Source organism: Lepidochelys olivacea, assembly GCF_965140295.1.
Source record: "Lepidochelys olivacea isolate rLepOli2 genome assembly, chromosome: 8".
Classification (NCBI taxonomy): domain Eukaryota; kingdom Metazoa; phylum Chordata; order Testudines; family Cheloniidae; genus Lepidochelys; species Lepidochelys olivacea.
In genome coordinates, this window is record NC_140418.1 from 86764810 (window position 1) to 86782900 (window position 18091).

The window sequence follows — 18091 nt, forward strand, 5'->3', positions numbered from 1 at the left end:
GGGTACTTTTCGATAGTGCTGCAAGCTCTGGTGGATCACAAGGGACGTTTCACCAACATCAGCGTGGGATGGCCGGGAAAGGTGCATGATGCTCGCATCTTCAGGAACTCTGGTCTGTTTCAAAACCTGCAGGAAGGGACTTTATTCCCAGACCAGAAAATAACTGTTGGGGATGTTGAAATGCCTATATGTATCCTTGGGGACCCAGCCTACCCCTTAATGCCATGGCTCATGAAGCTGTACACAGGCAGCCTGGACAGTAGTCAGGAGCTGTTCAACTACAGGCTGAGCAAGTGCAGAATGGTGGTAGAATGTGCATTTGGACATTTAAAGGCGCGCTGGCGCAGTTTACTGACTCGCTTAGACCTCAGCGAAACCAATATTCCCACTGTTATTACTGCTTGTTGTGTGCTCCACAATATCTGTGAGAGTAAGGGGGAGACATTTATGGCGGGGTGGGAGGTTGAGGCAAATCGCCTGGCTGCTGGTTACGTGCAGCCAGACACCAGGGCGGTTAGAAGAGCACAGGAGGGCGCGGTACGCATCAGAGAAGCTTTGAAAACCAGTTTCATGACTGGCCAGGCTACGGTGTGAAAGTTCTGTTTGTTTCTCCTTGATGAAACCCCCCGCCCCTTGGTTCACTCTACTTCCCTGTAAGCTAACCACCCGCCCCTCCTCCCTTCAATCACTGCTTGCAGAGGCAATAAAGTCATTGTTGCTTCACATTCATGCATTCTTTATTCATTCATCACACAAATAGGGGGATGACTACCAAGGTAGCCCAGGAGGGGTGGTGGAGGAGGGAAGGAAAATGCCACACAGCACTTTAAGCACAGCACTTTAAAAGTTTACAACTTTAAAATTTATTGAATGACAGCCTTCTTTTTTTTGGGCAATCCTCTGTGGTGGAGTGGCTGGTTGGCCGGAGGCCCCCCACCGCGTTCTTGGGCGTCTGGGTGTGGAGGCTATGGAACTTGGGGAGGAGGGCGGTTGGTTACACAGGGGCTGCAGTGGCAGTCTGTGCTCCAGCTGCCTTTGCTGCAGCTCAACCATACACTGGAGCATACTGGTTTGGTCCTGCAGCAGCCTCAGCATTGAATCCTGCCTCCTCTCATCACGCTGCCGCCACATTTGAGCTTCAGCCCTGTCTTCAGCCCGCCACTTACTCTCTTCAGCCCGCCACCTCTCCTCCCGGTCATTTTGTGCTTTCCTGCACTCTGACATTATTTGCCTCCACGCATTCGTCTGTGCTCTGTCAGTGTGGGAGGACAGCATGAGCTCGGAGAACATTTCATCGCGAGTGCGTTTTTTTTTCTTTCTAAGCTTCACTAGCCTCTGGGAAGGAGAAGATCCTGTGATCATTGAAACACATGCAGCTGGTGGAGAAAAAAAAGGGACAGCGGTATTTAAAAAGACACATTTTATAAAACAGTGGCTACACTCTTTCAGGGTAAATCTTGCTGTTAACATTACATACATAGCACATGTGCTTTCGTTACAAGGTCGCATTTTGCCTCCTCCCACCGTGTGACTACCCCCTCAACTTTCCCCCCTCCCTGTGGCTAACAGCGGGGAACATTTCTGTTTAGCCACAGGCAAACAGCCCAGCAGGAATGGGCTCCTCTGAGTGTCCCCTGAAGAAAAGCACTCTATTTCAACCAGGTGACCATGAATTATATCTCACTCTCCTGAGGATAACACAGAGAGATAAAGAACGGATGTTGTTTGAATGCCAGCAAACATACACTGCAATGCTTTGTTCTACAATGATTCCCGAGTACGTGTTACTGGCCTGGAGTGGTAAAGTGTCCTACCATGAAGGACGCAATAAGGCTGCCCTCCCCAGAAACCTTTTGCAAAGGCTTTAGGACTACATCTAGGAGAACCGCAAATGCCAGGGCAAAGTAATCCTTTCACATGCTTGCTTTTAAACCATGTATAGTATTTTAAAAGGTACACTCACCAGGGGTCCCTTCTCCGCCTGCTGGGTCCAAGAGGCAGCCTTGGGTGGGTTCGGGGGGTACTGGCTCCAGGTCTAGGGTGAGAAACAGTTCCTGGCTGTCGGGAAAACCGGTTTCTCCGCTTGCTTGCTGTGAGCTATCTACAACCTCCTCCTCATCATCATCTTCTTCGTCCCCAAAACCTGCTTCCGTATTGCCTCCATCTCCATTGAAGGAGTCAAACAACACGGCTGGGGTAGTGGTGGCTGAACCCCCTAAAATGGCATGCAGCTCATCATAGAAGCGGCATGTTTGGGGCTCTGACCCAGAGCGGCTGTTTGCCTCTCTGGTTTTCTGGTAGGCTTGCCTCAGCTCCTTCAGTTTCACGCGGCACTGCTTCGGATCCCTGTTATGGCCTCTGTCCTTCATGCCCTGGGAGATTTTGACAAAGGTTTTGGCATTTCGAAAACTGGAACGGAGTTCTGATAGCACGGATTCCTCTCCCCAAACAGCGATCAGATCCCGTACCTCCCGTTCGGTCCATGCTGGAGCTCTTTTGCGATTCTGGGACTCCATCATGGTCACCTGTGCTGATGAGCTCTGCATGGTCACCTGCAGCTTGCCACGCTGGCCAAACAGGAAATGAGATTCAAAAGTTCGCGGTTCTTTTCCTGTCTACCTGGCCAGTGCATCTGAGTTGAGAGTGCTGTCCAGAGCGGTCATAATGGAGCACTCTGGGATAGCTCCCGGAGGCCAATACCATCGAATTGTGTCTACAGTACCCCAAATTCAAGCCGGCAACGTCGATTTAAGCGCTAATCCACTTGTCAGGGGTGGAGTAAGGAAATCGATTTTAAGAGCCCTTTAAATCGAAATAAAGGGCTTTATTGTGTGGACGGGTGCAGGTTTAACGCTGCTAAATTCGACCTAAAGTCCTACTGTAGACCAGGGCTGAGCTACCTTAGGGCAGGGGTTTTCAACCTGATGATCATGACCACTCTGCCCTTCCCATGCTGCTAAATGAGAAGCGGGTTATGGGGTCTCAGTGTTATCCCAGTATGGAAAAGGTGGAGAACCTAATATTGTAAGTGATCATTGGTTTATTTTACACAAAATAGCACACACAGTTTATATATGCTTATATACTCACCACATTTATTTGCACTTATAACTTATGATTCTGTAGTGTATAAGACTTTCCATAGTTTGTGCTGAACCTAGAATTGCTATTTCTAAGCCTAATTTTGATCCTTCCATCTTCTGTAACTTTATACAAACCAAACTGTCCATAATTTCATGTGTGTGATGTTATGCAGGAATAGATTTTTAGGGGGAAATTTGAGGCTAATTGTATAATGCGTTTCCTTAAACTACTAATAGAAATTTACAACCATAATTCAAGCTTAATGAAGTTTTTTCAGGAATTTTATATGGTTTAGAATTTCACCATGAAGCCAGCATATCTCAATATGTAATTTATACAAATTTGTAACGATTCATTTGATAGACATTGACTGTGGATTTCAATTCATCATGGATCAGTAATACTGTAATTACACAGTAATGATTAAAGAACTTATTCACAAATTGCTATATCAGTAGGAGCTAGTATTGGAGTAAGGTAGGCAACTACTTTACAGCTACTAAATCTTTAAGTCATTTGTTACACAGATAATGTGGCTTTTTGGACATATCCATGGAGACAATAATACAGTGTACTGTCTATGGATTAGCTAAAGCATCATGAAAAATGTAATGTAATTTTGATATAGTTGTGAAATGAGATATTACTTATAACCACACACACACTTCTATTGATCAAATGACTTTTAAAGATATCAATAACAGTCTTAAATCCAGAATTAATTAGGACACAAAGAAGGATTTCATCTGTTTCCCTCTTGTTTTGTTGTTTGTCCACTTCTGTTTGAGTTAGCAAAAGGATTGTGGATACCCTATTATATATCCACCCTCTTCTTAGGATAATAAAAGGATAATGTACTACTCTTCTCCCAGACAATCCTTTGGAATAGATTTTAAACTGTCCTTTTTTCACTAAGCCAAGTTTCTGCTAGTTTAATTTAGTGAACATTTTAAGAACTTTCTTTCTCAAAAATGCTCTCGGAAATCCTTTATGCTGGCAAGAGATGCTGAGCACAGTTCATTAAAAAAATATGGGTAAAATCTAATCACTTTAATTGGCTGCAGGCAATAGAATTAAGATATAAAGCACTCAACCCCTGCAGAAAATCTGTTGCTTTCTCTGGATATGTAATGGGTGAATGACGTTTCTGATGACACAGAGAGAGCTCTCTACTGGGCATATTGCACTAAGGTCTTCAATATTGGGGTAAGCTGTTTCATATCAGACTAAGTCTTTTCCTGATATTTGATGAGAGGTGCATATCCTTAACTAGCAGACCAGAAAAAAGGAAAGGAACATCTTCTGGATGTAAAGATAGAAACAGACCAGTCAATCAGAAAGGGGAGGATATTTTAAAAGGATCTTTCAAGGTAGTTGTATCTAGGGTTGCCAGACATCTGGTTTTCTACCGGAATGCCCTGTTGAAAAGGGACCCTGGCGGCTTCGGTCAGTGATGCTAACCGGGCTGTTAAAAGTCCAGTCGGCAGCACAGTGGGGCTAAGGCAGGCTCCCTGCCTTCCCTAGCTCCACGGGGCTCCCGAAAGCAGGTGGCATGTCCAACTCCTAGGTGCAGGGACTGCCAGGGAGGCTCGACGTGCCAGCCCCACCCCAAGCGCCAGCTCCACAGCTTCCATTGGCCAATGGGAGCTGTGGGGGAGGCGCGCAAAGCTTGGAGAAGGGGCGGGGTAGGGGTGGGAGCTCGGGGAAGGGGCGGGGCAGGGCAAGGGTGTTCGGTTTTCTGCAATCAGAAAGTGGCAACCCTAGTTGTATGATTGCATCATAACATAGTCCAATTTTATGCAGGATTAACACAGGACTGAGAAATACAGAACATGATAGCAAATACTGTAGGAGACAAACTTCTAACTCAAGTGCAGAATTTTGTAGGAGGCAAAAAGTTTATCTGCATGATCCCTCTGGCTCCTGATTCTTCAGTTGCAGATCTGCATAGTCAGTAAAAGGGGGAAAATTAACAGGCTTTTTGTCAGATGTGTGGTATTTACAGAAGCCAGAAAGTATGTAATTGACTAAAGTCCAATCTGAATAGAACTTTGGTTGATAGCATTGTCTGTTGAAGGCATGCCATTATATAGCAGGAAAGCGGTGTCCCTGTAGTTTACACTTCAGCTCTATCGTATCTCTAATATATAGTTTACTCTGTAAAATTTACTTTATGGCTGGAAGTGAGAGTTAACAATTGTGCAGATTCAAAGAATGACCTCTGAGGACAATGATCTATAATTGGTGGGAGCGGGAGTAGTTCTAATCATATGTTTTTTTAACGGCAAAAAAATTCTAACAGTTTACTGCTTCTACATTATTCATGAACTTCCTATTTATACATATTAACCAAAGCACAAATTAAAAAGAGTACTAAGAATATTTTGTCACTTTTTCTTCTTTTTGTTGTAGGCTGAACAGCTGTAAAAATTACACCTAAACCAGCTGTTTCCTCTGGAAAAATCTAAGATTAGAAATAAAGATTTATATGCAAATATTGTTCCTCTTTGATAGTAAAATATTTTTACTTTGTAAAACAGAATAAAATTATTTTATTTATATTTATTTTATTTATATTATTTTATTATTTTATTATTTGGTGGAGTTTTGTGCGGGGGGGGGGGCAGCTTATTAGATGTTCACCTAAATGTGGTAACTAAATAGGCTTTCTCCATTTGCTTTTCCTTGGTTTCATTACATAAAACATAAAGTACACAGGAGAGGTCTGATTTTTAAAAGTGATGATGAGCACCATCGCCCAGTGTTCCCATTGATGTTAGTGGGAGTTGATAATCAGCACCTCTGAAAATCAGACCACGTGCATTGTGTGGTTTCCTTTAATCATTTTAGACTGAGGTGGTTCTGCCACCTTGTTCTGTAGGAAATATTTCCACAGTTTGGCTTCATAATAGCAAAAGGCCAGGAACAGGTTAAGCAAGCATTTATGGATTACATTAAAAAGAGGACATAGAAAGCTCGCTTTTATCTCTCGGTGGAATACAACTACTCACTTTCCTCTCTCTTTTTTTATTTTAATTATAAAATACACACGATGAGCTTTAAAGCAATGTCTTTACTACAATCTCCATGCTACACAGTGATGGATTTCTTTTTAGAAGTTAGAATATCCTGTATTTCAGGGGTAATGTGTGTATCATGATGTAGAGCTTATCATGGTAAATGCTTACTTCTACAGACTTGATAAGTAAACCGTAGCATAAAAATTGACAGAAATGGCCAGGCTTCTCAGGGGCAAGTTAGGTTAATGCTCCAGTCTTTCAGGAAAATTTCTCTTTTGTGTTTACTGATTGAGATTAAAATCCCTATTTATTCCCCTCTCTTCTCTTTGGCTGACAGTCCACTTTCTGTCTGGCACATTTTTTCATGGAAGACTAATTGAGTTGTTTCAGGCATGCAAAGAAAGATAATATTACAAAGATTATACACTCAAAGGTTAGTTTTGTGCTTTTCCTGGTGACAGTTCAGGAGAGAAAAGATATAAATAGCATACAAAACTTTGAGGAATATGGGGTCTCATTTGAAAATTGGCTGTGCTTTTTATTACCTTTCATTTTTGAGAATGCTAGGCAGTGTTTTGTAATTTCAGACCCACAATCTCTCTCTCTCTCTCTCTTTGATTTACATATCAAATGTGTTGTTTTCTTTTTGTATTTTGGCATAGTGCAAAAAGAATAAATACTTTTAGAAGGTTATTAATCATTTGGATTTGTAGTTTTTGCTATGTATTTGTATTTATTGGCCAGATTTTCCAATGTATTTAAATACCTAAAGATGCAATGGGATTTTTCAGAAGCGTCTGGGTGTTTTTGAAAATCCCTCTAGCTGGCTATCTGCATCTTTAGGCAGCTAAATACGTTTGAAAATCTGGCCCTATGTGGCTTTGCATAGAATGAACAGTCCACCTTAAATCTGCCTTAATATTATGGGATGGGGCACCATTTTTCTCTCTGTAGTTTTCAGTAGAAAAATAAAACTTTTGTTGTGGCCCTGCAGCTGTTTTGTTCTTTAATTTGTGTGAGTGTCTAAATTCAAAATAGAAGTTAGCTTTAAGAGGATATCTCTTAGATTAGAGGATTAGCTCTAAACATGGTGAGCATGTAAAATGCCTGTGGTGAGCATGTAAAATGCCTGTGGTGCAGAGGATAAGTCTGTCTGTGTGAGAGGAAGTGATCTCAGGGAAACAGACCATGTTGCTGATCCTGGCTTTAGGAGCTGAAATTGTAGTTTGATGAGCGACGTAGGCTGAAACTCCCTCAGTGACAAGTTATGACGTTGGCTCTTGATTGTTCCATCGTGTAACTTTCTGAGAATCAGAGAGCAGGACAAACTGGAAAACATAGTTTACCCATATTATTCCTAGCTTCTGGCAAGGCATTATAGGACATACAGGAGAATAGATAAACAAGATGTGGGGAGATCTGGAGAAGCCTGGTAATGGTGATGGCCTCTCCTGAAAGGTGTGGGCAAGTAAACCACTCTATTTTTTTTTCAGTCTGTAGCGTGATGGAGTTTACAAAACCCTGTAGCATGATGGAGTTTACAAAAACAAGGCCAAGGCAGGGGAAAGGCTGGAGCAGTGCTGGGCTAGGAAAACTCTACCCTTCAGGCACTGCTGAGCATGCTCCTGTGGAAGAGAGTCTTCCTTGCCATTCCAGCCCAGAGTCCCCTATGCCTACCCCTGGAATGGCAAGGAAGCTGATTTAGCTGAACCCCATCTGGGGATCCCGGACACACAGAGTGAAAAGGGAGACCGGGCAGTGGGCCCTAACTACTAGCTGAGTGACCTGGCAACCCTGCAACACTAGCTTTGAAGTGACTTTGGGATAAACACTTGTGGTGAGTGTCTAAAACAGTTTGTGAGATTGTGGGCATGTTTGATGGGGGTTTTTTTTGTTTGTTTGTTTTTTGTTTGGGTTTTTTTTGGACAAGTCATAATAAAGGCCCTAGCAGTTGGTGCTAGCTTCTGCCATCACCTACCACTGTCTGCTCCACTGAGCAGTGGGAGTGAAGGAGTTGACAGAGGGAGCTGTGAGAGGTGAAGAGAAAAAGTAATCTTGCCTGCCTGCTCAGCAACTGCAAAAATAAGTAAAACCCTTGTAGCTGAGAGGAGGCACTGCAGAGAGACCTGACTGACTTCCTGCAGTCCTACTGCCTCTTTCAGCTGTGGTGAAGGATGACCGGGGCAGGCTGCAACTTTTGCGGTACATCAGTGACACTGAGCTGGAATGTTTATAAGCTGATAGTTCAGAGACCAGAAAACAAGCTGAAGAGGAATCACACAGGTCTCTAGCTCCTCATGCCAACTCATTTGTATGTGTGTATCTATAATACAAATTTCTGCTTAGGAGACAAAGTGTTCAGAGAGCTTGTAGTGGTATTTATGTAAATTCTAGTTGCTGAGGGAAGAGTTGCATCCTCAGAACGGGGATGTTCACTCTCTCAACAGCAAAACCATTCTGTGCAGCGAAAGTGTATCATAGAATATCAGGGTTGGAAGGGACCTCAGGAGATCATCTAGTCCAACCCCGGAATGAGCTTTAGAGATTGTGAATGCAGTGTTCATAGGCAGGGGAAATTCTGTTGTCCAGAAACCTGGAACAAGTAGGAGTGCTATCTGGGCAAATAAGTATTTAATGTCCTGCCCAACAAACCAAGACAACAGAGCAGGCTGAGGAATGTCAGGCACAGCAGCAGTGGCTAGCCAACTGCCTAATCGCACAAACCCAAACACCCTTGCCCTGCCCCTTCCCTGAGACCACATCCCTATTCTGCCCCTTCTCTGAGACCCCGCCCCCCACTCCATCTGCTCTCCCCCACCCTCACTCACTTTCACCAAGCTGGGTCAGGGAGTTGGGGTATGGGCTCGTGGGGAGGCATGCAGGCTCTGGGAGCAAGTTTGGGTGTGGGCTCTGGGCGGGAATTTGGGTGCAGGGAGCCTGGGGTATGGGCTGGGGCAGGGGGTTGGAGTGCATGTGAGGTGCAGGCTCTGGGAGCAAGTTTGGGTGTAGGATGGGGTGTGGGCTCTGAGAGGGAATTTGGGGTGCAGGAGGAACGCCAACAGACCCCGGCCGTCGGCAGGCAGGATTGAACCTGAGGCCTCTGGTGCTAAATGCATGATCCTCTACTGCAGTGTTTCCCAAACTTGGGACGCCTCTTGTTCAGGGAAAGTCCCTGGCGGGGCGGGCTGGTTTGTTTACCTGCCGCATCCGCAGGTTTGGCCGATCGCGGCTCCCACTGGCTGTGGTTCACCGCTGCAGGCCAATGGGGGCTGCGGGAAGTGGTGGCCGGTATGTTCCTCGGGCCGCGCCACTTCCCGCAGTCCCCATTGGCCAAAAGCCATATGGCCCTTAGTTAAGGCTGAAGAGCAAATTCATTAATCTCTCTCTAAGTGGTCTCGGTGCCACTCGCGGGGACAGAGAACCACAACCAAGAAGCGTGTGGGTTACATGGGCTCTGGGAGAGAGTTTGGGTGTGGGCTCTGGGCTGGGACAGGGGGTTTGGGTGCAGGAGTGGGTAAGGGAGGCAGCGCTTACCTCAGGCAGCTCCAGAAAGTGACCAGCACACCCCTCTGGCAGCAGCTCCTAGGTGGGGGGCCAAAGGGGTCCCCGCAGAGTTCCCGGCCAATGGGAGCTGCGGAATCAGCACTCGAGGCATGGCAGCACACAGAGACCCCTCTTGCTCCTCCCCAGGAGCCAGAGGGATGTGCTGGCCACTTCCAGGAGTGGCACAGAGCCAAGGCAGGTAGGGAGCCTATCTTAGCCCCACTGTGCCACCAGACTGTCAAGTGCCTAAAATCTCCCAGTTTGGCTGCAGTAGCCTCCGGGAGATAGAGCGTGATTCCGGTAGATTCCCGGCGAAACTGGGGGGTTGGCACCCTAACAGTGGCTGTCAGGGTTGCTTGACTAGGACTGGAGCAAACAGCTAAATTGCATTAGGGCAAGGAAGAAGAAGGAGTTGAACAGAGAAACAGAACTGAGTCAGAGGGAAGGTGCTGGAGAAAAAGGGGTGGTTGAGTAGAGCACAGACCTCAGATGCCACTAAGTGGTAACTTAGGTTTCAGAGTAGCAGCTGTGTTAGGCTGTATCCACAAAAATAAAAGGCGTACTTGTGGCACCTTAGACTAACCAATTTATTTGAGCATAAGCTTTCGTGAGCTACAGCTCCGATGAAGTGAGCTGTAGCTCACAAAAGCTTATGCTCAAATAAATTTGTTAGTCTCTAAGGTGCCACAAGTACTCCTTTTCTTTATGTGGTAACTGTTGGTAAATGCTGACTTTGTAATGGGGAGCTCCATAATGGCTATGTAAGGGGACAGGGAGAAGGGTTATCTTGAATGAAGCCACTTTGTTACATTGCATGACTGTCCAGAAATCCATAGCCATTATGTTCTAGCAATATATGAATCGGGAAGAGGATATCTGAGGATCCTGCATTACAAACACTGGAGGAGAGAAGGTGCAGAGTCATATTTTCTGTATTTGTGATACAATATTTATCTTCATTTTTAATCTGATTATGTATAATTGGAAGATGTCAAGTTTAAATTTTTCAGTCTACATAAGCAAAGTAAAGATTTCACTCTTCAGATTTATTTACATTGCTTGAAACGTGTATGTGCTTCACTTTTTCACCCTTGAATTTGTTGGATTTATACTGTCTGTACTGCAAGGAAATACCATGAAGTCAAAAACTAGTGGTGTAAATTTTTATAGGACACTCAAAAAGAAGGTTGTAATATGAAGGTGAACTTGTGAAAAGTTCCCTATGCATAGTGCTAAAATTTTCTCATTTGGTCACTATCCATAAATACACCAAGAATCTTGTAAAAGGCAAAGCCTTGAACATGAATAAATGTGGTATGGATAGTTAAATGAAGTAGCTGGGGTTTTTTTTGGTTTTTTTTGTCAGTAGTATAGAGTAATATCACTGTGTGATCCTGTCATGTTTTAAAATATTGTTTTGAATGTTCCAATGGAAAAATAACTTTCCATTTAAAAACACCCCACATTTACAATATACTGAATTAACGAGAAATGTACTTATTTAAAAGTATTTAGAACACTTGACAGACTTTTGCACTCCATTTTTTCCTTTTCAAGCTGTGAAAAATAATTCATCCTGCATTAAATAGGGTGATTTCCAGTCTGTAACCTATCAAGAAATCCAGTATTAAAAAAACAAACAAAAAAAACCCCATATATCCATAGCAGATTGAAGGATTAGCAAAATTTGCAACATTAACAACTGTTGGACCTAATCCTTCAGACACAGGGCCTGATGAGACATAAGGGTTTAACCTAAAGGCTACAGAATTGAATCCATAACTTGCGGGTTTAAATGGTATGTAGGTCTTGTCCTAGACTTCTGCAGAGGGATAAATTTCACCCGTAGTGTGTAATGTAGTGTCTTAAAGACCTAAATATTAAAGTAATGAATTATCATTTTAGGCATACATTAAAATACTGTGTAACACTATTTGGCAAGATTTAAAATATACTTAGCTTTACAAAAATAGGCTGTGATTAAGGGCAGACAGACAATAGCAAATGTACAGCAGTGAACAGTTCTTCATGGTCAGAAAGATGGAATGAATGACCTACTTGATCCTTTCTAGTATCAGGCTCATAGCTATTAAATTAATTGTTAATCATCTTGTACAAATTGAAATATGAATATTTATCTTACTGTAATAAAAGAACAAACCACTCAAGTAAAATAAGCTATTATTTGGCAACTAAGATGTGATAACTCATACCTGGAAAAGAGCTTGACTTGTTATTGCAATATATTAATGATTATACGATACAGAATTAATTAAGGGCATCTCCCATGTACCAATCCACTTAAACCTTTTCATCTGGAAGGCTTATATTTGAGTAAGTTTTTCCACTTACCGTCACATTCAAATAGTCCCTGGCTTACTTTGGCTTAACGAGCCTTTTTATTTAAAAAAAATTATTCATTAACATAAGGTGCAGATTGAAGGAGATTAAATGAAATTAATGTAGTTAAGTACCAATGATCTTAATTGAAAATAGTTATGCAATTAATTTTCAACTCATATCTATACACTAATGCCACTTTTATTTTGGACCTGTCAAGTTATTACTGTAAAATATGGGAAACCTAACCATTCTTCCGGGATCAAGAACAGATTCCATTGATACAGATTGAGGTAAAATGGATGTTTTGATAGGACTGTTATGTTTTACTAAACAGATGAAGAATAATTAATCTTGTAGTACCAATACAGATACCATTCTTCCAATTAATAGTGTAAATAGTGCTTATGGAACAGGGTGCTACTCAGTTTCAGTAAGGATATAAGAATCTGGCCTATAATAAAGAGTGCATTTCTCCATAATATGCCTTAAATATATAGAACATGTAAATGTCACTGTATGCTATATATAAATATCTAATCATAACTGTTGCAATCCCTTACTGTTACCATAGTGAAAACTATTTCATGTAATATTAACCTAAAATTAATATAACTGCGGAGATTGTTGTAGGAGGAACATTGATCAGTATCTATAATGCAAAACGTTAAGACTAGAGCAGGGATATGCTGGAACTATACTGAGGTCAAATGCAGTGAACATCTTTCCCTGACAATGCTAATTCACTGTATGCTTTTCATTCCTGGGCTCTCCTGAGAAAGAGGTATTAAGTTTTATACTCTTCCACATAACACATTACAAAACCAGCATTTCAAGAAATACAAGCTTTTATATGCCAGAGTAGTTGCAGTTGTTATTTTAATCCTTTCACACATGGACCAAAATAAAATGTTTCAGTAATGGAGGGTTTTAAGTTACAGTATTTGAAAATTAAAGGCTTTAAAAAAACAAACAATTTATAAGTTCTTCAGTTTGTCTACACCACATTTATTTGGAAAGTGGGATACAATTCCTATAACCAAACATGCAGATAAATAAAAAAGCACAATGTAACCATGTACAGTTCCATATCAGTCTGATATAGGATCATTTCATTTGCCAGGAAATCTGATTTGACCATAGCATATAAACATTTTTTTCATAATGTGCTTTACATTATCTATGTATTATAAAAGCTGGTATCTCAGCAATGGTACAAGTGCACTGCTGCTTAATTTTGGACCCACTCCAGGATTATAAAAGCTGTTTCCTTTTAAAGAAATGTTGGACCTCCCTATGGTGATTCTTTTTCAGCTGCTGCTATGTGAAAATTGACTTTAAATAAGTTTTCACTTTTGGAGGGATTCTTCCGACACCAGAGGTTCTTTCAGTTAGTTACAGTTCCATACATAGAACTTGTCTTTTCTATCAGAGGTTTGAGTTAATCACAAAAGTCAGTTCTATGAACCTTGCAGATAATGTAGACTTGCAAACCTGTGGTAGGCTATACAAGCCTCATGTGGCTCAAAGAGCTGTTTATATTACTGAGGGCTCTTCTTTTGAAAAGCCCCTTTTTAATAGTCTAGTTTATTTCTGAAACAATATTGAATGCAAAATCCACAAAATAGAAGAGAACATCATGATTTTGGTATTGCTTAACAATTGTAATCGCATAAGGTGTTTGAAATGGCCTTATCAACACCATTGTCAGCTGATGAACAACATACAACATATTACTTTGAAGCCCATCTTTGCATTCATGGATCCCAGTAAAGTAAAATCTTTCACATCAATGTGTTTTGGATGCACAGTTTTCTCTGTCCCTGCTGGGACTATGCAAATTGGCAAGTAGAAAGATAAAGATTATGTTAAAGTTATGTAGTTGTAAATGATCGGTGCATTTGGAGGAGAACTGCATTTAGAAAAGTCTTCAACAAAGATATTTGGTCATCTTTTCCCTGGTCCTGAGAAACAGGTGATTTTTCCAGTGAGGAAGAAAACAGGCAAGTGGACCATGAGTGCCAGGAGCGAAAGAGGCCAGTCCCTTAAAGTAAGTATTATGTCATTTCCAGTTTGTTATAAAAAAATTGCTGAATACTGTGCCTAAAAGGCAAGTTACCACATGGATAGGAGGGAAAGCATAAGTTGTGTGCATGGGGCCTCGTGTGATTAAAAGTTCTCTATGTTCATATTATTACACAATATGCAAGGAGTTCAAGCAGAAAAAAAATCACTTTTTCTTATGCTTCTGTTTTGCTTTATTTTTATGTCAGAATAAACACTGAAAAAGAACCAGCATTTCCTCTTCAAGAAAAAGGAGAAGCAAGAAAGCAATCTGAGTAGTACTGGAAGATTGAGCTGATTCTCCTCTGTATGTCAGACTTCTCTAGTTTTTCCTGGTGGATCATGACCCAAATCTTAAATTTCTTGGATCTACATTGTTCTCTCTCTTCTTTCATCAATAAGATTTGAAGATGGGGAAAAAAGCTGGAGAACTCATTTAGGGAATACATGATAGTGTATGGTGGATAAATGTTCTAACAGCATGTGTCCATGTGATGGGGTTGGGACTCACCACCGCAGCGCCTCCTATTGGTCACTCCTGGGAATTAGCTCAGTTCATGCAGAGCGCCCTCTGCCGGTGATGTCCCGTCCGTCTCTTGCCCTCCATTTGATTCTCGACTTGCGTTGCTCCCAGCTCACAGTGTCCTCTTCAGGACGCTGCCCTCCAGCAGTGCCCCCAAGTCCACACTCACCCCCTTCCGGGGGGAGAGGAGGTTAACAGCAGTCTTTTCACTTCACCCCAGCAGCAGTGGCCAACCACATCCTCAAAGTCTAATCCCTTCTATCAGGGGTCGGGTACAGTACGCTATGGCCACTCCTAACGGCCAGGTGTAGTACAAGGGGGAAGGGAGGACCCAGGCCCACCCTCTACTCTGGCTCTCGGCCCAGGGACCCTCTGGCAGCAGCATCCCTGCCCTCCTTTGCTCCCTTTGTTCACCTCTCCTACCTGGGCCGCTTCCCCTTCAGCCCGCTTGCCCCTTGTGGGCCCTCCTATCAGGGCCTGCAGCCTGGCAGGTATTGGGCTGGAGCTCTCCTCAGCTCTCCCAAGCCTGCGCTGCACTGTCCTGGGTGCCAGTCTCCTTCACTCAGGAGACAGACCTTCTCCCTTGAAGGTCTGAGAGAGACTGCCTGCTCCCTTCCTGGGCAGCCTTTATATAGTGCCTAGCCTATCCCTGATTGGCTGTAACACTGGCCCTGATTGGCTCTCTAACAGGCCCTCCCTGATTGGCTGCTGCCTTGTGCAGCTGCTCTGGCCTGTTGTAGCCCAATCTGGCATGGGGGTGGCATAAGCTTTCATGAGCTACAGCTCACTTCATCAGATGTGAGCTCATGAAAGCTTATGTTCAAATAAATTTGTTAGTCTCTAAGGTGCCACAAGTACTCCTTTTCTTTTTGTATCACATTGTGTAAATTTCAGTTCCAGCTATAGTAAACATCTGCTTATAATGAACTTATTTTAGGGGAAAATGTCTTCACTGTGGACTCAATCCTGCAGAAATGCAAAAATGGCTATAGATCAGCACAAATTAAACAGCTATCAAATACACTGATCTTGCTACTTACATATTTCCACAAACTTCAGTTAGGGTATTCCAGTTTGCTCAGCAACTCTGTAGGTCTGCAATTTATGGCAGAACCTTTAAAGTGATAGGAACTCTCATTCAAGATGTGCTTATTCAGAAATACTGATCTTCATGGGTCCATTTTCCACAGTCACATGACTCCTGGAAGCACCTTGATGATCATCACCCATTCATACTGTCATTGCTGAGGTATATTTAAAGCAAGATGAACCTTAAAAGACATATATGCACGCTTTCAAAGAAATTACTCTGTCTTGCTTTATCGGCTTTTACCGATGTGTTTTAGACTGTGGCTGTACGTGCCTTGGGCTGTGCTCTCCAGAAAAGCCTGTGCTGGGTTTTGCTGTTTCAGTTCCAGGATGCCTAAGATGTGCTTCTACATACACTCCCAGAATCCATTACAACAACTTGGGACTTACAGTAGCTTTTGCGGAGCCACATGGCAGCTGTTGCACACCTGAAATAAATGCGTGGGATCACACTTAGGGCACAATAAGAAGCCTGATAGTTAACGTTAACGTCACATAGTTGGCCTCATATTTCAAAGACGCATTCATTAATCTCTCAGGAATTCACTTGTTATGCTTTATGGCTTGATTTTTTTGTTATGTTTACACAGAATTAAGAGTCTAGATCAGAGGTGTTTAGGTTAGAATATTTCACCCTGTCTTAAACCTTATCCTGTTCCAAAACATTTTGGATATGTTGTTTATTCATGATGCTGTTTGGATCTTCAGAGAGAAAAACAAAACAGCTGGTTTCCTCATGAACACACTGGGCTATTTTAATAAAAATAAAAACTCATTAGTGCATCATTAGTAACGTTTTAATGGGAATGTTGTTTGTTGGGTTTAGTGTGCGAGTGATGTGGTGGCCTGTGATACACAGGAGCTCCGACTCGATGATCTGGTGGTCACTTCTGGCCTTAAACTCTGATTCTATGAACTTTCTCAACATGTTATTGTTAAAACTATATAAATTATTAGTCAACTAGAGATTTAGTGGTCTTCCCCCAGAAGCAAGATGGGACTCAGAATGCTACCACTAGGAAGCATGATCCCATAGAAAATTCATTTTTCTTTAAGTCTGGGCTGAGAGGTACAACACCACAGTTATGTTCTCCTTTGGGAGTGAGGTGCAGGTTTCATGGATGCAAAAGTTCACGTTAGACCAAATTTATAAATGTCAAAATTCTGAAAGGAGGTGTGAACAGCTCAATTGTTCTACTTCTTTATGACCCAATGCTCATAGGCAAAAATTCCCATTGAAGTCATAGAAGTAAAAAATGTCATATTTTTATGTATTTTTCAGTTGCATATCATATGCCAGTGTAAAATATGGCTAGCAGAACTGTCCCTCAATATCTGTGATATATGTGAGACCTTGATATTGTAAGAATTCTAGACTTGGGCCCAAAGGAAATGGAAAATAAATGCTAAAAAAAAGCAGAATGTTACTAATGAATCTTTAATGTGTTTTTATTTTTAATAAAATAGCCCAGTGTGTTCATGAGGAAACCAGCTGTTTTTATTTTCTCTCTAAAGAGGTGAACTGCTTCATGAATAAACATGTCCAAAAAAGAGTTTTGGTACTTGAAGCTGGGGAAGATATTCCAGCCCCAAATAGCTTGATCTATGATTCTAGTAATGTGTAAAGTCAATGGGAGTTTTGTCCAAGGAGTTACAGCCAGATTCTGCCTCCTTTCTGATGCTGAGTAGTACTTTGCTCAGCAAGTAATTGTACTGAATGGGACTACTTTCAAAGTGAGGTACTACTAAACTTCAGTAAAGATGGGAGAATCTGGCCCTGAGTCACGACTACAGAACTTGGCCCAACAGTAATAAAATCCTTATTAATATTGATGTGGTGGAAATGGTGGTTTTCTTTTTAATGGCAAATTACAGTAAAACATGAGTTACCTTGCTGACAGTAGCAAAGATAACTTTGCTACTAGTCTGCAGTAAATGGAACCCAGGACTTCTATAGGAAACCACAGCAATAAGAAGGATTAACTCCTACAATATCATAAGAACAAGATCATGTTATCTCAGGACAACCAGGAAGATGACTCATATCACCACTGTATAATGCTATTGAAATGAAGACAACAATAACACCTGGGAAACCAGATATGATTTTCCAAAGCATATAGACATGGCAAGGGCTGATACCCACCAAATCAAATGATCAAAAATAGTAAACCAAAAATTAATAGATAGCATTTGAAGTATGCTTATCAATAGTTCCTGCCTACAGTACACTTGGTTTTCAGGGATACCTAATTTTAATCTAATTTCCTTTTTCCTCTGCTAGTTGCTCTATATGAATACAAGCTTTTTTCACAAGACACTTCACTCCTTTCAGACAACTTTTCTTCACCCCCGTTCTATGCACTATTAAAATGTTCCTTCCACTTAGGCCATCCCTAACAACAATGCAATGCTGCTCTATGATATA

At 42.0% G+C, this 18091-nt stretch overlaps 1 protein-coding gene across 3 annotated transcripts in view; it reads left to right on the top strand.

The window, feature by feature from the left end:
- Positions 1 to 18091, top strand: part of NEGR1 (neuronal growth regulator 1) — a 618255-nt gene that overhangs the window by 527388 nt on the left and 72776 nt on the right. The window contains exons 7-8 of one of the 3 annotated variants that reach the window (XM_084637120.1): positions 13963 to 14037; positions 14261 to 14445. The exons of the other annotated variants lie outside the window; for them this stretch is intronic. Of the exons in view, the coding sequence (XP_084493246.1) occupies positions 13963 to 14036 (74 nt within the window). The 3' untranslated portion in view covers position 14037; positions 14261 to 14445. Of the gene's footprint in view, positions 1 to 13962; positions 14038 to 14260; positions 14446 to 18091 lie in introns of those variants that run through there. 3 annotated transcript variants of the gene reach the window in all.